This window comes from Trichoderma reesei (genome assembly GCF_000167675.1).
Source record: "Trichoderma reesei QM6a unplaced genomic scaffold TRIREscaffold_3, whole genome shotgun sequence".
NCBI lineage: Eukaryota > Fungi > Ascomycota > Sordariomycetes > Hypocreales > Hypocreaceae > Trichoderma > Trichoderma reesei.
The window spans coordinates 573,277-598,432 of record NW_006711150.1 but is presented as its reverse complement, the minus strand read 5'-3'; the positions used below and the strand labels follow the sequence as shown (position 1 = coordinate 598,432).

Genomic DNA, 25,156 nt, shown 5'->3' with positions numbered 1-25,156 from the left:
AAGCCATCTCAACTGCCGGCGTAGCCAGTCGTATATAGTACCTTGGGCTGACCGGTCGGTCGTCCAGTGCCAGGGATCGGTGAGAGCGACGCATAATGTTGCATGATGTATGTACGAAGCAGCAAGCTCCTGATAATGTACGATACGAGTGTTAGTCTAGTATCATCTGAGCTGACAGGCACAGATAAGCTCCTGGGCACCATCCGATAGGTTCGGCCACGACTCAAGATGCCCGGCAGAAGCATTCGAGAAGCTATCTGGACAGCGCGAAGCTTGATTGGCGTATTCGTCCAAGGCAGATGCTGGCGTTCCATGTGGCGACCCTTGCTGGATCCCTAGCAGCCTCTTATCGAGGCTAATGATAGTACGTGGCGAGCACTAGAGCGGACGAGACGGAATCTTCAAGTCAAGCCGGTCAAATGTACTCGTAGGTGCCTGACAGGGCGGCTTGCATTATCATCCAGAGGGGAAAAACGAAGGGAAAAAAAGTGGTGCAGATGGCGCAAACAGGAGATACGATAGTTGCAGTGCAGCAGTACTATGCAGTATCATCGCCACCGAGCCGAGCGGGCGTTTGCCGTGCCATGCCGCCAGATACACCGACCGTATAAGCCGGCCGTATGGACGCCGATGGAAAAACACGCAACTGGTGACTGAATCCTCGGCGGACAAACACATCAGAACAGACGAGAAGAAACGACGTGACGTGTAGATCGAGCCCGATGGAAGCCCGCCTGGTGTCAAGATGACATATGTGGTTCACCGATAGATGTAAGAGGCTGGTGAAGTGAAGCGATTCGCGGCTAGCAAGCACCGTCTCAAGCCCCGGAGCATTGCTGGAGAAATGCGATTCGTCGGGCGAATCTGCACGTGCGATAAGCCCACGCGGCCAAGCCCAAACAGGCAAGCCGAGCCCTGCCTGGCCAGCCGCATCTTGGCCAGCAGAACCGCTTTTCCGCTCCACCTGCAAAACTTCTCTCCATCACGCCCGTCCTGTCGACCCGCCCTTGGTGTCCTGTTCGCTTCGTGTTATTGCTGCTATTTGCCATCTTATGCCCTTCTATGCGCTCGAATCGCCGGCCATGCCGCCCAGACTACCGATTGCACTAACGCTCGGCTCGTTGGCTGCCAAAAAGTGTTACTACGACCTTCCAAGGCAAGGCGAGCCGGGATGGGCTGGGCCTGGCTGACCGAGACCGAGAGACTATCAAGTCATGGCAAGTCATGGCCAGCAAACGGTGGCAAGCATACCTGGTACAGTACTGTACTTGTACCTACCGAGGCGGGACTCAGTTGACAAAGAGGCCGATCAGCAGATGCACTTGTCACCGTTGTTGTTGATCACGGAAGCCAACTGGATCTTGCCGTAGACCAGCCGATCACGTCAAAGGCAAACGATGGCGGGCAGGCTGGATGGAGCAGAATCGATGGCGAGCATATGTAGCTCGTACATACAGCAAAGCAAAGCAAAGCACACGGCATGGAGACGGAGACGATGGAGCTCGGCGGAAGGGTCAAGGAAGGGCCAAGGGGGAAGCGAAAACCGGGGATGGAGGAGAAGTGGCTTCCGCCCATGTTCCTGACTCTGCAAGCCGCTTTGCTCATTTTTTCACACACCCCCTCGCCTCGCCTGCCATTCTTTTCACCTCCGGCATGCTGCTCGACGTTGGATTCCTCCTCCTCGGCAATCCCCCCACCCTCCGTCTCGCCATCGTGGCTGTAATTGCAAATCTAACTGGGTCCGGGACCCAGACAAGCTTTTTCTGCTGGCTGACACGATACCCAACCGGTATCAAGGATCACCACGCCTAAGGGGGGGGGGAGACACACATTCCAGACCTGCCAGAGATCCGGACGCTCATTACTCATCTTCCATTTTCTTCTATCGTTTATTATCTACGCGTGCTCATGCATCCGCGGTAGCCTGTCTCTTTTTTTTCCAAGACTACTATGCTCCCTCGTCTCCCTTCTTCTGGCTCGAAAGCCCCTCCGTAAACCCTGAGACAGGTCTCAGAGCCGACCGCACTGGCAGTTCGGCACCCCACAACAATGTCAACAGATCCCAAAGGATACGCAGATGTCTACGATATTCCTACGCCGCTCCGCAAGGGTAAGAAGAGGGTCGGATGGAGAGAAGATGGATCGGGGCCGCTGTCGGAGAGGTCATCAGCAAACCTCTCAGCTGGCCCGGCCGGCAGAGCGGCTGCCTCTCCCAGCAGCGGCGACTTGCTCATGACGGATGCGCCTTCATATTTTGAACACTCACCTCTGGCATCGCCCATCCCCATCCCGCGAGACACTCCCCCCGGAGCCCCAGATGCCCAGGAATTGAGACTCGCCTTAAACAAGGTGCTGCTGACCGAGGAGGAGCAGCAGCCGCTCCAGCGTTCGCACACGTCACCGGCAGCCACGCCGAGCACTGGAGAAGCTTCTTCTACGGCCCCTACCGCCCCAAGGTTGCCCAGGCCCGTCCTGAGGCGCAACACCAGCTACAACGCCCAGGAACAGGAGGAAGCCGACCAGGCAGAGAAGCTCGCCACGGAGCGGCAGCTTCGATCCATGACCGACGCACGGCAGCGCGCCAATCTGTTGGCCGTGTCGGTGGGCGCCCTCTACTCGCAGTCTGCCCCAGGCTCGAGACGCAACTCGTTTGAGCGTGAGCGGTCATTCCAGCAAGTCTCAGACGATCGTGATCCAGACCTGGATGACGCTGTAGTGCTCTCTCCCAGTACGAGCACTACCCCTATTATCAGGGAACCTACCACGACCAGCGCGCACACCACCACTCATCGCACCCCCCATAGCTCCCGTCTGTACCAGCCGTACCGGCCATCTGAAAAGCATGAGGAACGTGAGGAGCATGAGGAGCAGCACGACGGAGCGCAGAGGCTCAGCAACTCCCATGCTAAAAACCACCTGTTCCACCCGCATCACTCGCCGACGTCCGGACGCACAACTCCCGTGACAATGCAAAACTACGTCCAAGACTACGTTCCCAGGCCCGTCTCGTATCGTGGAGGTATCCTCTCTCAGCTGCTCAAGCTTCATATGCGCGATGAGAACGGCGCCCACCACGGCCCAAATAGCAGCGGCTTCACCACTCCGACCACTGCGCCCTCGACGCCCATGATGTCCCCGAATCCCTCGCCTCCGTCCTCGAGACGCCCTTCCACCGTCAGCACCGTCCGCTCGCGCTCATCTAGCCGGCTGCGAGGCTACCACAAGTCTCACGGCTCCACCTCGTCGATTGCCCTGTCCGAGCTGCTCAAGTCGTCGTCCATGTTTGCCGCCCCAGGATCCACGGAAATTTCTGACCGTCTGGTGGAGAAGATGAAGAAGTCCAAGTCGTCAAGGCCCAAGAAGGAAGATGTCCGCATCAAGGTTCACATTGCCGGCATCATCTCACGCCACAGGTACCTGCTGAAGCTATGCCGTGCCCTCATGATGTATGGCGCCCCGACCCACCGCCTCGAGGAGTACATGACAATGTCGTCCCGAGTTCTCGAGATCGAGGGCCAGTTTCTGTACATTCCCTCCTGCATGATTATCAGCTTCGATGACAGCACGACCCATACGGCGGAAGTCAAGATTGTCCGAGAACCCCAGGGGATTGACCTCGGCCGCTTGCGAGACGTCCACAATGTCTACAAGGATGTAGTCCATGACAAGATTGGCGTGGAGGAAGCGACCCGCCGTCTCGACGAGGTCATGAAACGAGGTCCCAAGTTCAAGACCTGGTTCCGTGTCTTCATGTACGGCCTTGCGTCCGTCTGCGTTGCGCCTTTTGCCTTTGAGGGCCGCTTCATCGATCTACCCATTGCCTTTATCCTGGGCTGCCTGGTTGGCCTCCTCCAGCTGGTCCTCGCTCCGAGCAATCCGCTTTACTCTCACGTCTTTGAGGTTTCCGCCGCCGTGGTCACCACCTTTTTGGCTCGCGCCTTTGGATCCATTCAGGGCGGGAAGTTGTTTTGCTTTAGCGCTTTGGCCCAGAGCAGCATTGCCCTGATCCTCCCCGGTTACATGGTGCTCTGTGGATCTCTCGAGCTTCAAAGCCACAACATCGTCGCCGGTAGCGTCCGCATGGTGCATGCGGTCATCTACACCCTCTTCCTGGGCTACGGCATCACCATTGGAGCTTCCTTGTACGGCATGCTGGACGCGAACGCGGCGAGTGCGACGCACTGCGAAAACCCGCTCAGCGACAACCGCGGATGGAATTTCCTCTTCGTTCCGGGCTTCACGCTGTGCCTCTGCATTATCAATCAGGCCAAGTGGAAGCAAACGCCGGTCATGACCCTCATGTCCATTGCGGGCTTTTGCGTCAACAGCTACTCGAGCACATTCTTCGAGAGCAATAGCCAGATCTCTAACATGCTGGGCGCCCTCACTATTGGTCTCCTGGCCAATCTATACTCAAGACTTGGCCGACATGTGCAGAACGCCTGCCTGGACCTTGTCGAGTGGTGGCAAGCGCGAGTTCAGACGAGGTTCTCTAAGAAAAAGTCGCCGATGCCTCCGTTGCCCGACGTGGAGTCCAGCGCAGGGCCTCCTCCGGAAGAGCCAGAGCGAAAGCCCAGGAAAGTGGGCTACAGCCTTGCCGCCGCCGCCATGCTCCCGGCCATCTTTGTCCAAGTGCCCTCTGGTTTGGCAGCCAGCGGTTCGCTGCTGGCTGGTGTCAACTCGGCCAATCTGCTCAACAACAGTACGGGACACTCCTCCAATAACCAGGTCGACGGCACCGCCTTTACGGTCTTGTTGAGCGTCATCCAGGTGGCAATCGGCATCAGCGTAGGCCTGTTCATGAGCGCCCTGATTGTGTATCCTGTGGGCAAGAGGAGGAGTGGCTTGTTCAGCTTCTGATGCAGCATGCGAGGATTAGAAGTTACCTCGATTCTTTGCTTCCTTTCTATTTCTTCTCCCTTTTCTCTTTACTTTCTTTAGCGTTGGCGCGCAGTATCCTCGTCACTTTTTTTTTCTCTTTTGTCTTCATGGAGTTGTCTTGATCAGGGGTTCACACAACGCTCATGCTATAGAGGCCAGGGATTTCGGGGGGGAGTGCTACGAATACTCTTCACAACATGCGGCTTCCCATACAGCGATGCGGGCATCCATACAACAGAGCAAGCGGTCCTTATTTCACTTTGTTTTTTACTTTTATTGGCTTTTGACAAGTTATTTAGCGTGTTTGGTTCTTTTCCTTGATGGGAGTTGTCGGGGTTTTCTTTGTCGCATACGAGCAGGTGTTTCGGGCCATTACAGCAGATTTTGACAGAAGAACATACATAGAATAGATACGGAGTAGCTTTTTCTACATTGACATACTTTATTCGTCATTACCACATGAGTATGCTGCCACAAGTTGGCAGACGATTAACAAGACCACTGAAACCTGAGACTGTGCCATGATAAACTGCAGGTCACTCTCCTCTCACGAGATTACGTAGGGTCTTGACTTGATTGTCATTCACTCTTGTGCGATCCCTGATTGTTCCCGCCACCACGGCTTATCGTACGCCCCCCCTTACCGGCGTAGTACTACATAAGTCCCAAGGGAGGGCGGTTGGAATGAAGGGACTGAAACGGTCCTCACAGCCACGTGTTTCCGAAGGTCAGCTGGGTCTGGAGCAGACATCCTTTGAGTTGCGAGTGTGAAATGACGCCTGGGGAGGGAATGTGTGAGGTTGGGATGTGGAATATGCGGGGGAGAGACATGTGACGGCCCCGGGGAGGGAGAGAGGGTATAAATGCCTTGAGGAGAAAGGGGTTTTGTGTTTCTCTGGTCTATAAGCAGAACGAGAACATGATGGAGTGTATCCATAGATGTGAGGATATGGGTATATATGTTCAGACGGTTACTTATTGTTAGGTATACGGACTGTTAAAGGAGTATTATCATCATGTAGAGAGCATAGAGCACATTGGGCTTGAACAACATGTACTGAAAGTATCATCAGACATTTCGAAGCACCATATCTGAAACAGTCGAAACATCACACCGACTGGTATGTGTCAGTTAGTCCTTTTTCATCATCTCTTTTTTTTTTCCAAACTTTCACCAAAAACTCAAATCATCAGGGTCCCCTCCACCGCGTCAAGGGGTGTGTTTGCTGTCTTACTTCACGGGGAAGCAAGGGATCATCATACTATCTCATGTATGTATGTCTGTACCCAAGAAGGTGTGATGCGGTGGAGATGGCAAAAGCAAGACCTAGCACGAATTACGTTTATGTTTGTGTCTTGTTGGTATGAGGGGGGCAAAGTGAATATGTGATCGTGTGACGTTTGGGGTGTTGGAAAAGTGTGTGTGTTTGGTATACGAGGCGTTGTGGCTTTTGGATGTCATAGGGGCTTGATTGTGATGGATGGATGGATGGATGGTAGCTAAGATGACTTTGTGATTGAGGGGAACATGTGTTGTGAATATCAAGGTACTAGTAGGGGATTATCATGGAAGTGAGGGTGCTTCAAGTGCTGGGCGTGGAAGAGAGGTGTGGTCAGCACGGATCTGTCTCTCCTGGCGTCTCTCGTGAAAGCGTCTTTCTGGTCATTCTTTTCGTCTTGACTGTGTCACAATACACATCACAGTATCGATCCATTGACTCTATGCATCCTTATCGCTATGATGTCAGTCTGAGGCTCATCTGATGTCGATAGTTGATTGAGACACTCAGTGCTGTCATCCGGTTAATTGTTCGCGAGTTGCGGCTGGGGTTTTATGCATTTACCTACATCTTGGACATGCCTAGGCAAGTTCTTCAGCGTTGTAGTTCGTCGTGCAAAATGATCAGTGAATGCTGCTGAACAGATTACCACCACTCGAAGTCACGACAACACAAATCGCCTATCTTATACTACATTTCGAAAAATAAAAGAGGTGAATGGTATTCTTGAACTTATTCTCTTGATTCTGCTTTTCATGGGGTTCGTGATTCTTATCGGTTCTGATGGTTCTGCCTTACCCTGCAAAAAGACGTCCAAACGCCGCCTGGAGGACCAAGCGACTCCCCCCGACTACCGCATACATAGCTCAGGGCTTCAGCCCACATCAAAACAAGACATTATTCTCATAGCCCCATGCCCAACAATAATCAATATTGATCAAATTCGGCTTCAATCTGCTCTTTTCATGCCGCAGTGTGGCCTTGATGCAGTCTAAAGTGGTTGAGGTTGATAAGGCACTCTTCTGGATCTTATTCCCGTCAAAGTCATCGGCCAAATGGTCTAGTGGTATGATTCTTGCTTTGGGTTCCCAACTCAACTGCAAGAGGTCCCGTGTTCAATCCACGGTTTGGCCCAAGCATTGTCTTTTTGCCTTTCACGTCCCTCATCTCACGATGCTCTTCTCTTTTTGCTCAAGTGATGTACTGAATCATCGTGCATCATGGAATTGCTTCTTCAACTAGCTACCGTCTGCAAGGTATCGAGTATTTGATTATCGTCTATAGATTGCTGTTTTAGTTCTTGTTGGCGTGGTGCAGGCATGCCCACGTTCGTGCATCCAAAACTGCAAATATCATCTAGAATTCATCATCAAGCAGTCCAACTGATCTAATCCAACACTCGCAACATATCATACGCTTTATGCGAGACCGCCTTCTTGAGCACAGCCAACGGATCCGTCTTGCCCTTCTTTGCCTCCCCAGGCGCAGCAACCTCCACCATATCCCCCTCCACAACCTCGCCCCCATCACCATCCTCCTCCTCCTCGGCCTCGTCAAACATGCCATTGTCCATAAACACCTTCAGCATCCCCTGCGAATACCCGCTCACCAGCGCCGTTCCCTTCTCCCCCGCAAGCACCGGCTTCGGAGCAACCTCATCCCCCTGCCCTCCTCCGCCACCACCGCCATAGCCCGCCCTGCCACCGGCCAGGTTCCAAAACACCAGCTCTGGCATCTCGTACCCGTGCTCCTCGTACTTCGCCTTGATCCTCTCGTACGAAGAAGCCCACGTTATCTTGTCTTTGTCCCCATGATGCCCATAATAGCCCCGCTCCGCGGCATCAAACTGCATATCGCTAAACACAAACACCCGCTTCAGCATCTCCTCCCTCTTGAGCCCCTTTTCCACCGCCGTCGGAAGAATCAAGTCCTCAAAGACGGCCACGAAATTCGTATTCATGGCCCAGTCCGCACCCATCATGTTCCGAATCTTGTCGCCCAGCGACAGCCTCGCATCAATGGCCTGCAACTGCGGCCGCGAAGAAAACGTGATGAAGTGCCCCCCAAACGGCGGCTCCGTCACCTCCGCCACGAGGAGCGACAACCCGACCGCAGAATGCATCGGCGTCGTGCCATCCTTGAAGACGGGGCCCGTCATGCTGGCCGAGACGTCGCAGACCGCGATGCATGATGACAGGGTGCCCGAGTCCTTGATCCGCTGGACGAGAGTCTTCCACTGGCTGTCGACGACCTTGGCCTCAAGCTCCATGATCTTGGCGTCGATGATCTGCTGCGGGCGGAGGCTTGCCAGGATTGATGCCGAAGGGATGTGCTCCGATGCGCTGCGCACCATGGTTGAGGGCATGAGGACGGCGCCCGAGATGTTGGCCTTTCCTTCGGCGACTTTGCCGAGATACTCTTCAAAACGATCGAGATCCTTCTGGACGAAGAGTTTGGTGTAGTTCCTCATCGCAATGGACGGCACGCGGTCGTACTTGATCTTGTCAAACGTCTGAGCACTGATATCCCGCTCGACAACCTCGAGGTACTTCCTCAGCGCGGACACGTCCTTGCGGTACTGCTCCCGCGCATACCGGAGATAGACCTCCCTGCTGACATCCGGTGCAGAAGAGACGACGACGACGCTGCCGAGGGACTCCCTGGGGTACATGATTTCGGCAATGGAGCTGATGATGGAGGTATGTCTGTCGTGAAAGTTGCCGTGCGAGGGAGCCCACTTTGCGCAGAGCGAGATGTTCTTCCTCGCCCTGGGGTCGGCATGTCCAAGGGCTGCCAGGTCGGACTGGAGCTGCTCGGCGAAGAGACGTGCAACGGTGACATGCAGAGCGCGATACACGGGGTCGGAGTTGAACCTCTCCATGGCGGCCTCATGACGACTGTCCCGCTCGCGATGTCTTTCCAGCTTGGCCTTTTCAACCCTTGCCGCCTCCTCCTCTCGTTTCTGCTCCTCCGTCTTGGCCGCCCTTTTGGCCCTCTTCTCCTCTCGCAGGCGGTACGCCTCAAAGCCCTCCCTCTGCTGAGCAAATTCCGGGTTCCCAATGCGTACAGTCTCTTCCTCGAGGGCATGTCTGGGTGGCGCCACAGTCTTCTTCTGCACGCGCGCCTTGTTCTTGATAGGCTTCCCAGCCCTCCTCTTAGCAATACTCTTCCTCCCTCCTCCTCCCTGCCGCCTCGCAATCACCGCATTCTTGATGATCTCGTTTTCCACATTCAACACACTCCTCGGATCCTCAAGCACATCCAACTTCTTCTCCATCCCCAAAACAAGAATATTCAGCAAATCCTTCCAATACCCATGCGAAACGCCATACCGCACATCAAACCGATCCACCGCATCCTCATCCCCCTCCCGCTTCTCAATCTTGACAAACCCTTCGTCCGCCTCGTCCTCCTTACTGCGTACCACCTTCTTCTTCTTCTCGATCACGGGCCGACTCAGCCATCGCAGGTTGCCAATCAGTGTGAGCGGGTGATTCTTCGCCAACCACCCTGCAGCTCGATAAAACACATGCTTCGAGCTCTTGCCCAGATGAATCGACCGCGCGTTGAATATCGTCTTCAACGTGATGAGCGGATGGACCGCCCACGCCGCATCGAGCAGCTCCTTCAAACGCTCCCCGGAAACAACCTCCTCCATCTCGTAGAACAAGTCGACCAGCGCATTCTCTGTAGATCGGAACGCAACGTCTGCGTTTTCCGTCAACATTCGGTTCGCAAACTCCTCGTCGTCTTTCTTTGCGTCGCTTGTTGATGGCGCTTCTGCTTCGCCGGTCAATGTGATGCCGTCCATCGAGTCTCCCACTTCCAGGCTCTCCAAGGACAGCACCCCGTAGTCACCCCGCAGCTCGTCGGAGAGATGCTTGTCAAAAGCGGCTGGCGACTTGAACAGGTCTTCGTGAGAGGGGAAAAGGACGGGATAAGATGTCTTGAGGAACCAAGGCACCTCTTGGGCCTGATCCTCTGCTGCGGCCATGGTGTGAGTAGCCGAATAAAGCGAGTGGTGGCCTGTAAGACGAAGAGCGAAACAAAGATTGAGACAGGAGAGGGCAGATCCACTCGTTCTATAGCTATATATATTAGATTGAATCCCCCTCATTCCGCGATTATATGCACATCTTGTCAAGCGGGTAGTCATGTCGGCGACGTTTGCCTCGTCCAAAAGAAGCTCGCCGGAGTGACTCAGACGGCATGCAGGCAGAAGCCGCACAGATCGGAAAGGGAATAAGCGTTGGGCTCAGCTCACACAACCAAGCTCAGTGATTGGACAGACAGCGACGGACATCACACAAAGCGAAGACACAACAACACTGTTGCACATGTGGCTTTTGATGCGTCTGCTGGAGTGATGGTTAGGTTAGTATGGGAAATGAAATTGCGAGGCCGATTGGGGGCTCACGCCGATTCTAGCGTGCAAAATGGGCGGAATCTTGAGGCTCATCCCAGGCGCAAAGAAGAACAGTAACGACAAGGTATCAATATCAAGAATTCATCGACTGTATTGTGTGTTGGTGAGAAGAAGAAGAAGAAGAAGAAAAAGACTATAGATGGTATCTCATAAGGTAGACATCATTGATTAGTGTAAACATTGTAGAAAAAAATGCCATGCAAGCTTGGTGATGGATGCATCCGCTGGCTAATGGTAGAAACACATGAGAAATCATCGAAATCCGTCGAAAATCAGCAGACCTCCTCCACAACATGACGCTGATAATGCATGTGATTGTACATGTGCCTTGTAACATGAGGACATATGCGTGCTGTGTGCTAATGCTGTGTGTGTACGTGCTCAGAGACGCTTGGAGATCATCTCCAGATACTGCTGCTCCTCCTGGGTCAGATAGATGTGCTCCGGCACAATGACATGTCCCGGCTTGATAATGATATCGGCGGCGTAGATTCGGTCTTCCCTCTCCTCTTCATTTTCCTCTTCATTCTTGGCGGCGGAGGTGGCTTCCACGTCCGACACATATCTGTCTTCTCCGCTGCTCGCATCTGCGGGCTTGACTTCTTCGGCCTTGACTTCAGCAGCCTTCTTGTTGGACAACCGCCGGCGGAACATGGAGTTGGGCTGTCTCAAGTCTTCCGGAGCCCACCAGTAGACGGGGAACTGGCGCTCAATGTTGTTAATCACAAGCGCCGCACCGAGCATCAGGCTGCATCCCAGCAGCATGACTGGAATCAGAAACCACCCGACTTGGATTAGAGTAGGGTCGACCACGGCCAACAGAGCCGTCGCACCGGCCGGCGGGTGAACCGTCTTGGTCAGTGCCATGAGGGCGGTGGCTGAAGCGCAGGCCAGGGCACCGCCCAGCCACTTGATATCTTCAAAGTTGTCGCTGAGAAGGAAGAGCTTGCCTACGGCACAGCCGACAATGGCGGAGATGACTTGTCCACCGATGGCATTTCGCGGCTGTGCGAGAGGTGATTCAATAACGTAGAATTCAAGGACAGCAGCAGCGCCCTACACGCGGTCCTAGTCAGTTGTGAAGGCTACGAATATGTGTGCACATGCTCGTGCCCTTACACAAGTTTACATTCCGGGGGGCTGACTTACAAAACTGCCCACGATCAAAGGCACGTGGTGAGGAGGAAAGGAGGCAACGTGTTTCCCAACGGCTTCAATCATGGCAATAGCACCAAAGACGCCGATGAATGCCCAGAACACGGGCATCAGGTTGCCCGTGCTCTGGGGCTTGGTCTTGCGATAACCAAACCAGTAGGCGATGGGATACGGGATGTGGTTCCATGGCGGAGGAGGTATGAAGGGGTTGAGGAACCGGTCAATGTTGAAGTTCCAAGAGTGGTGGCGGGCCGGCATGATGGCGCCTGTTTCTATGCGTTACGGGCGATGCTGGTATCAGTCGAGAGGGTAGAATATGACTTGGGAGGCAGATATAGACAGAGTCTCTAGTGGTGCTTGGCGGAATAAGCGAGGCTGGTGGTGAGACAGTGCTGAAGAAGCGAAGGGAGCTGTTTGGCGGTTGAAGAGAGCTGAGGCTCCTCTGTCATCAAGTATTGCCGGGGGGGTTATGAGGGCGTTGGTCGCATAATATACAGATGCCTTCGTCTCAAAGGAAATAGCGGGAAGTACAAAGAGACAGTCGAGAAGAAGCCGAGATGATGACAAAGTAGGAGAAGAGAGAAAATTTGAAATGCAAAACAGGCACAAGGAGATGCTGTCCCGCGGAGATTTGTTGGCGAGCTGCGTCCAGAGATGGGGAGCAGCAGAGCGGCCAGGCTTGAACAGGCGTCGAGGTCGCAAGTACACGTCGCGTACCCCTGGAATGGGCGGGACTGGCGGTGCGCAGGGACACAGGAACAGGCGGGAGGTATCCGGTACGCAGCGAGTACAGGGAGCAAAGACAGCGTTGACAAGACTGCCGGAAGTGAAGAAGCAAAGAGACGCTTGGCTCGCCGTTGCCCTCAGGAAGGAAACAAGAAAAGCAGCCACTCAGAGGCAAAACTGGTACGTAAGAAAAGCCAATCTGCTGTGCGAGTACGTCTTTGGGAAGCTGCAGCCCTGCAGACGCTTGTTGCGGGAGAGGAGGTGCTAGCGAGTGGAGAGGGACAAGTAGGTACTTTTGCGTACTGGGGACTTTATTGCTTGCGATTCAGGCATTGATGGCTGTTGGTGATGGGGGTTTGTCGGGTGCGTTTGAAGGCAATGCAACCCAAAGATCACCTCAGGTATCCGTATAGGTTTGCATTGCATTTCCCCCTCAAATTGTATCACTGCCTAAATGGATGTTTCTCGGTTCAGATACCGCTGCTCTCTGTGCTTCTCACCGTCTTCAATAATGCATTGTCAGTATTACGGCTTCTATTATCGTCGGTGTGACGAGAGTCAATAGAGAGTCATGTGTCATACAGCCACAGCTTGCCTAGCAACTACCTTAGGTACTCATATACCTTGCCTACCTACTATGTATTGTGCCACCGTCAACCAATTCACATTCGTACAGCACAGGGGTCAAGCAGCATTTCCTAGACAAGTCGCGGTACTTGTTCGATACTCACCCGCCTTCGGCTTTGGCTCGGCATGAGATCTCCGGGCTACTCCCGCTCCAGCAAATCCCTGCCCCAAGACGCCAAACGAAGCAGCAAATCGGAATAATATAGAGGCGAATCGTGAGGGAAACGGCATCTCTCCGCGGGATCGTGAATCTCGTCGCTCATACTAGGCACTACTGCTAGTAGCACTGCAGATGAGGTTCGTCATCTGAGCCAAGACGCCTGAATTCTCCGAATCGCCATCACCGGCCCCCCTGCTTCCGGATCTCTCGCCCTTTGGTCATCATCTTCTTTCTTCTCCCTTGTCTCGATTCTTCTTCGTCCCCTTCTTGGTCCAACCCCAGCAGTTGTGACGTGCCGAGGTCCACCTAGCCGAGATCAAATCGACACCCGATTCTCCTGATCCTAGCCTCGACGCTTTTCTTTTTTTCTTCTTTTCTTCTTTTAGCTCGCTGACGGGCCACTCGCAGAAACCTTCTGCAAGGGGAAACGCCATGTTCTAGAAGAAAAGCCGTCGACACTGCCGAACAGTGGTACTAGTCAGCTCAGGTGCTATGACCATCACGACTACCCATTCTTTCATCTGCCACTTACATTGTCGCCATGTTCCTTGACCGCTGCTCTCCTCTCTCTTGACCTGATATACGAAGAGTCATTTCTCAGCTGTTCCTTTCTGTCAAAATTCAATAGCTATTCCTGGTTTGAAGCGGCTCTTTGTCAACGGGATCCCACCAGTGACACTCGGCTGATCATACAAACAGCCCACTGCCCCGTTTGCCTGTGTAAACATTGTATATCTTCTGAGGAAAAGGATACGATTCCGGTATGTATTGCCAGGTAGGTGCTACGTAGTAGGTAAGGGAGATAGTAGCACCAAAAGCAATTCAATATCTCGGCAATACCAGAGTCCCATCCCATTCTACAAGCCGTCACTCGCTCTCGTCAAATTCCATCACGACAAACTTTCATGTTTGCATGTTCCAAACAGCATTGCTGGATGTACCTATTCAATTGTAGTCCCGTTTGTCAATCATACATACTTACATATTGCCCATTCACGCAGTCACTTTTGCTCCGTGCTTCATCTGCACAGAGAGCATCTGTCCAACATGACTTCTACTGTGATTCACTCTCAACTGGACTGCTGCTGTATTCAGGCACCTGGATGGCATAGCAGAGATTCTGCCAGCCTGAAGAAGGCAACTGCTGCACGCAATCAACTCCAACACTGCAAAGAGCGACTCACCGCCCGCGGCCTCTGCACTCCTTCTGCCTTAACTTTGCCTCCCGTCTTGCAGCTGCACTCTTTTTCCATCTCTTCCACATCTATCCCGCTTCTATTCAGAGTTCAAACTGAATCGAGTTCCTCGAATCTTGGTGCAAATGGATCCTCGAGTCGCAGACCGGCTCATCGACCTGACGCCTCCTGCGTCCAAGGCCGCATCGCCCACCGCTGATTCTGCCTTGGCAGGCCACAAACAGGATGGAAGAAATGCCCTCTTGATTCAGTTGGAAGACGAACCCGCAACCCCCAGTGGCACTGGTCATCCAGTTGTTCCCTCTGGTCTACCGTTGGTTGCTGCTCCTGAACAAGACCCGGCAGCCGAGACACCCACTCCCAACAACGCCAACAAGATCAAGAGCGAAGAAAACAAGGTCCATGAACAGCCAATGAGAGGAGCCAGACATCTCAATAAAGTGCAAGAGATTCAGAATGCACTATGGCAAGGGCTCCATCAGCTGCAGTATATCGTATTTGAGGCAGTAAGTAGACACCCCCTTAGTGACCATTCCTCAATTCACATGGGAGACGCATCGGCTAACATAAGCATCTTGATAGAATGAACTTGAGGAGACCATCGAGGGCGCACCCCAAGATGGATTAGAGGCTTGCCTCCTTCTTGCTATTCGGACCGTGAGCAAGTCGCTCACTGGCGTTCGTCACATCGTCAAGTCAAACATTGCAATGCTGGAGGAAGCAAGCGGTACCTCGACTTCTTCCAGAGCTGTGGATGTAAGATGAGCATGTACCTATCCCAGGTCGAGCGATGTACTGACTGGATTCTGTGATAGACACCCGACAGAACGTCTGTGGAATTTGCCACACCAGAAATCCCGGATAGAGTTATGCAGTCACAAGAGACACGAGATGACGATACTGAGGTGGATCTTTTGCTTGATTATGTCTCTTCCGATGCGGAAGCTTCTGGGAATACTCTTGTCGACTCTTCTGGCGACCAAACTCCTGTAGCCTGGAACATGGCTCCGCCTGGAGCAGCCGATCCCTTTATCGACAAACCTCACAGAGGTAGTTTCCTGAGCCTGGACTTCCATCCTGCCGTCACAAGTATCGAGGGATACCTGAGCCCAAGGCTCTGGGTTCATGGGTTGCCCAGTCGTCGCGTCATACTCAAGAATCTCCCTCCCGACATAACGTTAGCCCACATCTCCAGAGGCATTCGATCTCAAGGAGGACTCATCAGCATCCAGGTGCTCAATACTGCCACAATCTTCAATAACCAGACCAAGACTGTAATGCTGGAGTTTGCTAACCACAAATCGGCTGCCGACTTCACCACGGCTGCCGCTTCATCTGCTGTCATATACGAGAACAAAGACGGCCACCAGTATCGTGCAGAGGCATGGCTCATTCCCACATCCTCTTACCATATCAGCAGATTCAACAAGTCATGCACCTTTGGCAAATACACGCGTGCCATGATGTTCAAGGGATTTCCCAAGGAGTGCATCTGGTATTTCATCAGCACCCTTGGATTGACAAAGGTCGTCCGCGCAGACTATGATCCAATCAACGACTCATTGACTGTCGAGTTCACGGCCATTTACGAAGCCACCAAGGTTAATCAACTTATATGGGGTGGTGCATTTTCCGACTTCTACCACTACGATGAGGCAAATGGCCAGTTTCGAGTGTCCCTAGATGACTCGACCGACGTATATGAGTCCAGAAACAGCCCTCGAGCACGGGAGAATCCGGTGAAGCATCACCCAGATGATGATCTAGAGGCCAAATGGAACTGTCATCCCTACAACGACTATATTCCGCTCCATCTTCGCACTGCTCCTACAGGTCCCACGCTACTCCCTCTCCGAACTCGCATCGCCCTGCAGCACGACCTTGACGAGACCCAAGTCGACGGTTATCTCGATGATCTCGAGAAGCACAAAGATATCGAGTACCGCATTGTAGGCAGCAATGCCACAGTGAAGCGCCGTAAACATGGCTGGAGCATCACAGACGAGGACGAGACTAAGCTCCTCATGGCAAACACCCTACAGGACCCGGAGTGGGCAGACTACTGGGATGATCACTACAGGTGCAAAGGCGAGATCAACCGACGCAAGTACGAGCACTACGGCATGGTAGCCCAGCATAGGCGAGAGGTGGCCGCGGAGCAGGGACTCGGTATGGAGGCGGTGCCAGATTGCCCTAAGGGATGTGAGATGGGATGTCGCGACATGAAGAAGACGCCCGCGGCCCCCGTCGTCAAGGAGTTTCTCACTGCTTCGAACAATTTGGTTTTCAAAAGGGGGCGCAGAAACTGAGCTGACGAGGGTAATAATGGACGAAGTTGGGGGAAAAGGATCACATTTGCTTATCAGGATCTCGACATGGACTGAGGTTTGAAATGTTTACCGGCCAGGACTTTTCAGGTATCGGATATTTCTATGCTTATTTTCGACGGACCTCATCAGGGCTACTCAGTGTTGCCCACACTCATAGCCTTATGAAACATTGACAGAGCAGCCACGGTGAATAGGTATGGCGTGGTATTCAGGTAGCCACCTGTATATCGGACATGAAGATGGCCACGAGGTCAATGGATCACATGAGGATACTGAAACACTTATAAAAGATAGGAATATACTCTGCTATTCGATTCACATTTGCACACACGGCCGTGAAACCAGAGTCTGACGTTGTACAAGTCCCAGTCTATCTCGAAAGTCGTAGGTGCAGGAAAGGTCAGATGCCATCTCTTAAACCCCAAGGTAGATTCAAGAGGCATATTTAGGTAGGCATGAAGAACACGTCTTGTATGAGAGGTTTGTCTTGTATGATCCAAGGTACTGTGTACGTTCATGAATAAGCGTGCAACTGGCATATCGAACGTCAGATGATGTCAAACGAGCTCAAAAACTCCAGGCAACGATACATGAGATTCTCCCATTGCAGCTTTGTCACGACATGGTAAGAGAGGGAGAAAAGGTAGATAAAGGCTGCTGAAAGCCTCAGCTTGAATTATACTGCAAAAGACGAACGGCTATGAGCTTCCGTTCCCTGAACCCAAAACGCACACCATCGCCGCAAAAAGAAACACCAAACTCGCAAATGCGCCGGAAACCCTTCTCCCACTCCCGTCAAGAAGACTTGGGAAAAAGGAGAGTGACATAAAAGATGAGGCTCAATTCGAGTGTTGTCCAGATAACGTCATAACATCCGTTTCGCATCGCCGTCTCCTTTGTAGAAGCAAAAAAAAAAAAAAAAACCCCAATATGTAAATCGCTAATTTCGATCCGATCGTCAAGGGAACCCCCGATATACGCCAAATGCATTCGATAGAGCGCCGGCACTCGGCCACAGGCTCTGGCTGGAAATTTCGCCCTCGCCCCCTTCCGTCACGACGAAGAACTCGTCCTGCCCGTCGCCGATGAGCTCGTCCTCCTCGCCGTCGTAGGCCTCGTCCATTGTCTCGAGAGTGTCCTGGTCCCCCGCAAAGGCCTCACTAACGCTGCTGTATTTCCTGCGGACTCCGGGCCAGGACAGTCTCGACTGCTTCATGACGGGGCCCTGCTTGTGGGAGCTGCTCTGTCTGGATGCGCCGTTCTTGGCTTCTGTTGTCTGTTTGGCGCTGCTCTGTTTGCCCGGGCCCGATTTGGCCATGCTTTTCCGCTTGTTCCTGGACGTCTTGAAGAAGTTCCGCACCAGGTTCGGCGGGATGTTCTCCTCGGGCTCCCACGTCTTCTTTTGGTCCGGCGGCCAGTCGCCCTCCCAACTGACCTTGAAGTATCGCACGACGCCGCGGCCTTCCACCTCGTAGTATTCGACGTCCTCTATCCTCTCTACTACCCAGTCTGTTTCCCCCTCAGCCTGCGTCGGCGGGCTATCCTCTTCAGGCCTGGGCCTCTTTTTGGACTTCTTTGGCTTGGCCGTTGCTGGGGCACTTTTCTTTATGTCGCCTGCTTCGCTGGCTGGCGCATTCTCGGGGTATATCGTCTCACTCTGTGTCGCGGATGGGATTGTCAGAGCCTGCTGATTGTGGCCATTCTGTTGGACGGATGACATCGGTATTGGTAAGCTGTTGGCTGGCGTCTGGCTCCCACTACTTGACTCTGCCGATGATTCGGATCGGGTAAAGGAGGACGGTTGTACAGGTGCTGCAGTCGGACGTCCGGATTTCGCGGGTATAGAGTCTGCTTGCAGATGGTTCTGCGCAGCTGCGGATGTTCCGCTGGGTGGCAGACTCTCCGAGCCTTCAGACATGTCGTCGTCGGTAGGCAAAAAGCCATGCACGCTCTGAAACTGCTCCTGCGCAATCTGCCTCGACGGGCTCCCCTCCTCGTCCGACAGCCACTCAAACTCCTCCAGCCGTGGCTTCTTGGGCGTCGAGAGGCTCATGACTCCCTTCTTGTGCCGTGCTTTCGCCTGGGCCACTGTTTCTGGCTCGGCCACAACAGCAGTCTCTATCTGGCTGTGCGCCGGCGGCCGTCCCCTCTTCTTCTTCTTCTTTGCTTGTGGCGCCGCCAGATCTGACTTGAGTTCCGCCTCCAGTCTGCCCTTTTCGTCGTCCAGCTCCTGCTCCAGCCGTGCTTCAAAGTCCTCGAGGGTCCGGGGGGAGACGTAGTCCAGCACCTGCATGGCCGGGACGAGCTTGCTCGCAGCGGGGAGATCGCGCCAGCCAATCAGGTAGGCCATTCGCTTGGGCAGAGGCCGGCCGTTGGGCGCAAGGCCTGGAGACGGAAGCAGGACGCGCTCGATGATGTACGCCGTGGAGTCGCCGGGGGGCAGCAGAGAGATGGGCTGCAGGGGCGGGCCGCTGCCGGGCACGTAGTCGGCGGGCTTGGAGGCGAGGGGAATGACGATGCGCGATCTTGTCGAGGAGCTGCCGGGAGCTGGTTTGCGCTTGGTATCGCCTGGCCGAGACAGAGGAAGCATGCCGCGGCCGGCCAGGCGGCGGTCCCAGAACTCGGGGTCGAAGAGCATCATGACAGGATGCAGCGGGGGAGTCGGAGGGCTAGCGAGCAGCCGGCGGGTGTGTTCATGGCTTTCGGCGAGGGGCCGCAATGGCGCGAATGGGGAGAGGCGGGATGTCGCGTGTGAAGTGCTGGAGGAGAGGCGATTGGGGATGAGCATCGTTTGTTATCAGACGCGAAGAGTAGAAGGATGGACGAGGTGATGACTAAGCGGTCATTCCGGGGTGTAAATGCAGGTGAGCTTCTAATATCACGTTGATTCTATACGCCTCATATCCATGAGTACCTTTACCTAGTTTCCATGTAGATGGATGGAACAATTGTTGAGAAGAGTGGTTTGATGGTAGCCTATACAATTGGAATCATGGAGCATCACATCATCAATAAAGAGTCACTGTACTTTTTATCAAACCTGCCATCAAACCAAGAGCTTCAAGCTTCTTCCTCCCTTCTGCCCTCTTCCACTCGCCCGCTGGAGCTCGGCGCAATCAGGTGGGGAACCCTGGCCTTGCTAAAGCACCCGACCTTACCTTAGGTATGTAATAACTGAGCATCTGCAACCGCTCGGCATTCATCTCTCAGCCCTGCAAAAAAACTTCAAGAAAGGCCTCCTCGACAACAGCAACAACAACAACAATCCACGACACGCACCCAGAGGCTCCCCAGCCATTGCTCTCACAAACCGCTCGTCACTTTTCTCCTTGCCAAAGACTCTCAGCCACCTCTTTGAATTGGCGACGCCTCTTCCCCAGCATCGCCATGTCGCTCAAAACGCTGTGCCTGCGCATCCCCGCATCGCCGTCCCTCACGCGATGCTGTCCCCGGACCTCGTTGCCGCCGTCCAACGTCGCCGCGCGCGCTCAGCCCTCGGCCCTCGCGCTGTCCCGACCCTTTGCGCGAGCAAACCACAGCCTGTCCAGCTCTAGACAAGGCGCCCTCTCCGCCTCGAGCCCCCGGCCGTCCATCGCCAGCCTCGTCGCAAGCCGAACCTCCTCCTCCTCCTCTTCGTCATCCTCCTCCTCCTCCTCCTCCTCCCTCCGCGCCCGCCCCTACTCCAGCAGCAGCACCAACGCCAAGTCCAGCAGCGATCCGGCCTCGGCAAAGCTCGACTGGAACTCCTTCTTCAAGCTGCGCCTCCGCCGCCGGCGCATCCAGCTGCTCTTCTCCGTCATCACCGGCCTCGCGGGCGGCGCCGCCGGCACCGTCGTCCTGGCCGAGGGCTTCGCCGAGCCGCTCATCGCCCAGGTCCCGCTCGACCCCTTCTTTACCCTCGGCATCATGACCATGGCCTGCGCGGGGCTGGGCTGGCTCATCGGGCCCACGATCGGCAACCAGGTCTTCTATCTTGTCAACCACCGCTTCAAGACGCAGATGCTGCAGAAGGAGGCCGAGTTCTTTGCGCGCATCAAGAGGCACCGCGCCGACCCTACAAACTCGAGCGCGGGCAACCCAGGTTTGTTATATTCCAATTTTTCCCCCCCCTCGGATGGTGCGTATAACGGCTGCTTTTTGTACTGACGGTTCTTTTGTTCGCAGTGCCCGACTTCTACGGCGAAAAGATCCAGAGCGTGGCCGGATACCGGAGGTGGCTCAAGGACCAGCGGGCGTTCAACAAGAAGAAGTCTGCGTCCTTTGTCTGAAGCCGCAGCCGGGAAGGGCGTCGAAGCGATGATGGAACACTCGCGTGGGCTAGCAATTGTATTTTGTAAGACGAAAATCTCTCCCTCTGTCTCCCGGCTCTGCCTCTGTCGAAAGCATGCTGCGTTGACGCTGCGCGGGTGGATGACGAAGGCAAGACACACAAAATGGTACCCCGTTTCCTCAGACAGGGGTGTCTTGGAATCGCGGGTGTGTAGTATGTATTGTATCACTTATAATGAGAAAAATCTCTTGTTCGCATTGCAACCCAGTTCGTTCCATCAATCTCTGTTTTCCGGTCCTCGACGTTCGTGATGCCATCTATATAAAAGGCAAACTCGGGTCAACCCCATCCTTCCACGCCCTCAACCCCCCAAACACATCCCCAATGAACCGCTCCCCATCCCGATCGAGCCCCCAATCCTTCAACTTCCTCGCCGCAATCTGCGAATCGTTGCCCACCCGGCAAACGACGTAGATCGGCGCATCAGGAGGCAGCACCGCAACACCCCCCGGTATCAAATCCTCCAACTCCGCACCCTCTCGCCGAGCCGTGAACCGACTGATGGGGACATTGACCGACCCCGGAATGCTGCAGAGCTCGAAATGCTCCTTTTCTCGCACATCCAGCAGCACATGCGCTCGTTTCTCCCGCGCTATCCTCTCGTACTCGGCCACGGAAATGCGTTCCTCTGGCCGAAGCAGCTTGACAGGTGTATTGACGCCGCAAAATTGGACGTAGTCCAACGACGTCTTCAACTCCGTAAGCGTCAACGCAGAACCATCCCCGCCACCACACGCAAAGCAGCCCTTCCTCTTGCCCCTCATCCTGACCGTCCGAAACGGCACATCCGCCATGGCACTAAACAGCAGCATCCCGACCTGCTTCACATCCTTCTCCTCCTCCTCCTCCGTCGTCGTCCCATCCGCACGCGTCTTTTTCAAGCGGCGATGATCCCCCCGTACAAGAAGTTTCATCGCCTCCAACGCCTGCAAAACGCCCATGACGCCCACCACGGGCCCCACGATGCCGCCCTCGCCGCATCCAATCACGCTTTCGGGAGGAGGAGGCTTCGGGAACACGCAACGGTAGCAGGGGCCCTTTCCGGGGGGACTGTTGAGCACAATGAGCTGGCCCGAGGTTTGGAATGCGGAAGCCGAGACGAGTGGTTTCGACAGGAGGACGCAGATGTCGGAGATGAGGTAGCGCGAGGTGGGATGGTCGGTGCAGTCCAGGACGAGGTCGTACTGGGAGACGATTTCCTCTGCGTTTTGCGGCGTGAGATGAGTTGCGTGGGCACGATATGTGATGGTAGGATTCAGTCTGTCAAGCCCGTATCATTAAGCACGGAGGGTCATTCTCCATTCCCATTGCAAAACCATAAGACTCACTCACCCCTGGAGATAGGCCACGGCGGAATCAACCTTCATCATGCCCACCCTCGCCGTCGAATGCGCAACCTGCCGATGCAGATTCGACACCTCGACCGCATCGCCGTCCACGAGCCCCAGCGTCCCGACGCCCGCGCCGGCGAGATACGCCGCTGCCGGACATCCCAGCCCGCCTGCGCCGACGAGGAGCACCTTGGCATTTTTGATATTCAGCTGGCCTTTTGTTTTTATTTTTTCCCCCCCTTATGTTCAGCATGTGGACTCATATTCGTAAAAGACAAAAGTGTAAAGAGGAAGAGGTAGTACCTTGGAGTCCGAAATCGGGGACAATCATCTGTCTGCTATATCTCTCGTACTCGTGCTCTTCCAAAGGCCACTTCCAGCCCTCACCACCACCACCATCACTCTGGCTCGTCGTCGTATTATCCCTGCCATTTTCAACGCTTGGCTTTTCTGCTTCCGCTTCGGCAAGTTGTTTGCGTAGATCCTGCAGCTCAGCCTCCCGCTGCGCAATCTCTCTTTTCAGGTGCTCAATCTTATCCATGACTGTTAGCCGTGGACAACCACTTACACTCTCCTCCTCTCATGCAAAAAAAAATCATGTAAGGAAAGCAAAAGTGAGTGCACGCCGAGTCTGGCTTACAAGGCAAGCTCAATACCAAATCCTTCTTTACCCCACCCACACCTCGGTCAACCATCCCGCCCTCACCGAGCCAATTCCCCACCAAAAAGTCCATCCATCACCAACTTTTTTTTCCCATCCTCCAACTCCCAACCAAACCTCGCATGTGACAAACCACCACCACCACCGCCGCCGAACAATCAAACACCCAACCTCCAACAATCTTACAAAATGGTACATCCCCCTCCCCCCCCCCCCTCAATCTCATCCCATCAAAACCCAGAATCACGCAGCTAATCTCAGTTCCAACACCTTTCAAATAAAAAAAAGGCCCCCCAAAAACCATCCGCAACCGCCCTCCGCCACGCCCGCATCACAAACGCAATCCATCCCCTCGCTCCCCCAAAAACATTCCGCCCCAACGCCTCAACAACAGACTCCTTCCTCTCCACCAAGCGCGACAAGCGCACCATCAAGCACTCCGCCTTCATCTCCCGCGTCGCCTCATCCTCCAACCGCATCTCAAAATCATCAAAGACCCGCCGACGGTCCTCAAAGTCAACAACAAAAAACCAGCTCAGCTCGCTGGATAGTCTAGCCGATGCCCTCCCCGAACTCGCAGACGGCGAAGGCGCAGCAGAGGTCCTGGACGGCAAGATCAAGCACCAGAGCTTGAGGAGTAAAAGGGGCGCGCTGAAGAGGAAGGAGAGGTTGTTGAGGGGCGAGATGGCGAGGTTTGGCGTTAGCATGGCGCAGTTGTCGACTGTTTCTGCGGCGGCGCAGACACAACAACAACAGGGTGCTGCTGCTGGTTCCTTCAACAACAACAACAAACCCGTGGCCGAGACGAAGAAGGCGGCGGAGGAGACGAAGCAGCCGGCTCCGGCGCCGGCGGTGTCGAATCGATGGGCTGCGTTGAGGGGATACATTTCTGCGACTATGGAGCAGAACCCGGCGTTTGTGAACAAGCCTTGATCCGCCATCTCCTCGTACAACGCAAATAGCAACCTGGTGGGCTTCAAAGGGGTGGTGGACCATTACAATGGCAGCAACAGTCAATATAGGGAAGGCAAAGTGGAATACCCGCGGGTTCAAGATGGGTCATTCTTGATCACGACATATATACATGTACCATAGAAATGGTAGACTAGGAGTTTGGCGCATAGGGTCATATCAAATCATCAGTTTATTGGTCAGTACTCGAATCGATGCTCAGAATGCTATGCCGAAAGCAATGCCCGCTCTCTCGGGGACTCAAATCCAACAAAGGGAAGAGAAGAATCCTCGTCTGCCACGACGATTGCGTCAATGGCCATGTCCTGTAGCGCCATGCCTCCCTTGCTTCCCTGAAGCCGTCATGCTCATATCTCGTCGTGGGTAAAGAGAAAGTTGAAAGTACAGAAAAATCAAAGAGACAGAAATATTTGGTATCTCAAACCTCGTTCATTCTCCCTAGACGTTCATCAAGCGCAGTGCATCTTCATGTCCGTGGTATGCTCTCCACCTCCGCAATTACCATACCTATCCAACGCCAAACATGCAAGAATAGAGTGCATCAAAGACTCGGGGTCAGAAGTGGGGGAAAAAAAGTGAGACAGAAAAGACAAAGACAAAGAAGCAAAGACACAACTAAACTGGATGACTTGGTGAGCTCTCGCTCGGTGGCACGGCCTTGCGTAGGCACCAGCCGAAAACCTATTCCAAGGCTGCTCGGAGACCACGGTCCTTGATGGGCGCGGCGGCGGGCTTCTTCGGCGCCGGCGTCGGCGTCTTCTTTGGGAGCCCCTTGTTGGAGGCAAACTTGATCTCGAGCATCGTCGGCTTATTGGGATCGCGAGGCGGCGGTTGGATCCGCACCATGCGCACAATGGGAGTGGATGTGCTGCGCGCGCGCTGAGGGGGTTTGCTGATGGGAGAGACGGTCTTCGAAGCGGTGGTCTTTGTGACCTTGGTGACCTTGGGCGAGCTGCTCCTGGATGGGGTGGCCTTGGCCGGGCGCTTTGCTGTTGCTGGAGTTTGAATCTGTCCCTTGCCGGGAGCCTTGGCTGATGCGCGTCGTTCGGGCTGTGCAACTGTCTTCGACGTGGCGGTCTTT

General features: G+C 54.3%; 8 protein-coding genes across 8 annotated transcripts; 4 read left to right on the top strand and 4 right to left on the bottom strand.

Moving 5' to 3' along the window:
- Window positions 1-2,088: 2,088 nt before the first annotated feature.
- TRIREDRAFT_45369 (uncharacterized protein) lies at window positions 2,089-5,243 on the top strand. The gene is made up of 2 exons (XM_006962495.1): window positions 2,089-2,656; window positions 2,699-5,243. The coding sequence occupies exons 1-2, from the start codon at window positions 2,233-2,235 to the stop codon at window positions 4,858-4,860; spliced, it is 2,586 nt and encodes an 861-aa protein (XP_006962557.1). The 5' UTR covers window positions 2,089-2,232; the 3' UTR covers window positions 4,861-5,243.
- Window positions 5,244-7,548: 2,305 nt separating this feature from the next.
- On the bottom strand, window positions 7,549-10,159 carry TRIREDRAFT_75262 (uncharacterized protein; the record flags this gene model as incomplete). The annotated part of the gene is made up of 2 exons (XM_006962607.1): window positions 9,391-10,159; window positions 7,549-9,135 (listed from the first exon to the last, which is right to left on the bottom strand). The coding sequence occupies exons 1-2, from the start codon at window positions 10,153-10,155 to the stop codon at window positions 7,549-7,551; spliced, it is 2,352 nt and encodes a 783-aa protein (XP_006962669.1). The 5' UTR covers window positions 10,156-10,159.
- A 609-nt stretch (window positions 10,160-10,768) lies between these two features.
- TRIREDRAFT_75260 (uncharacterized protein) lies at window positions 10,769-12,525 on the bottom strand. The gene is made up of 3 exons (XM_006962606.1): window positions 11,737-12,525; window positions 11,188-11,643; window positions 10,769-11,094 (listed from the first exon to the last, which is right to left on the bottom strand). The coding sequence occupies exons 1-3, from the start codon at window positions 11,998-12,000 to the stop codon at window positions 10,969-10,971; spliced, it is 846 nt and encodes a 281-aa protein (XP_006962668.1). The 5' UTR covers window positions 12,001-12,525; the 3' UTR covers window positions 10,769-10,968.
- Window positions 12,526-14,576: 2,051 nt separating this feature from the next.
- TRIREDRAFT_104243 (uncharacterized protein) lies at window positions 14,577-16,760 on the top strand (the record flags this gene model as incomplete). The annotated part of the gene is made up of 3 exons (XM_006962822.1): window positions 14,577-14,957; window positions 15,034-15,207; window positions 15,267-16,760. 3 exons carry the CDS (start codon window positions 14,577-14,579, stop codon window positions 16,758-16,760), a joined length of 2,049 nt encoding a protein of 682 aa, XP_006962884.1.
- Window positions 16,761-17,739: 979 nt separating this feature from the next.
- On the bottom strand, window positions 17,740-19,371 carry TRIREDRAFT_56408 (uncharacterized protein; the record flags this gene model as incomplete). The annotated part of the gene is made up of 1 exon (XM_006962605.1): window positions 17,740-19,371. The coding sequence occupies one exon, from the start codon at window positions 19,369-19,371 to the stop codon at window positions 17,740-17,742; it is 1,632 nt and encodes a 543-aa protein (XP_006962667.1).
- Window positions 19,372-20,513: 1,142 nt separating this feature from the next.
- TRIREDRAFT_56565 (uncharacterized protein) lies at window positions 20,514-21,049 on the top strand (the record flags this gene model as incomplete). The annotated part of the gene is made up of 2 exons (XM_006962821.1): window positions 20,514-20,862; window positions 20,946-21,049. Coding segments are annotated over 2 exons (453 nt in total), but the record flags the coding sequence as incomplete, so codon positions are not given.
- A 319-nt stretch (window positions 21,050-21,368) lies between these two features.
- TRIREDRAFT_57002 (uncharacterized protein) lies at window positions 21,369-22,983 on the bottom strand (the record flags this gene model as incomplete). The annotated part of the gene is made up of 3 exons (XM_006962604.1): window positions 21,369-22,371; window positions 22,444-22,657; window positions 22,746-22,983. The coding sequence occupies 3 exons, from the start codon at window positions 22,981-22,983 to the stop codon at window positions 21,369-21,371; spliced, it is 1,455 nt and encodes a 484-aa protein (XP_006962666.1).
- A 309-nt stretch (window positions 22,984-23,292) lies between these two features.
- On the top strand, window positions 23,293-24,036 carry TRIREDRAFT_104239 (uncharacterized protein; the record flags this gene model as incomplete). Its single annotated transcript, XM_006962820.1, has 2 exons — window positions 23,293-23,295; window positions 23,392-24,036. 2 exons carry the CDS (start codon window positions 23,293-23,295, stop codon window positions 24,034-24,036), a joined length of 648 nt encoding a protein of 215 aa, XP_006962882.1.
- Between the last annotated feature and the right edge of the window lie 1,120 nt (window positions 24,037-25,156).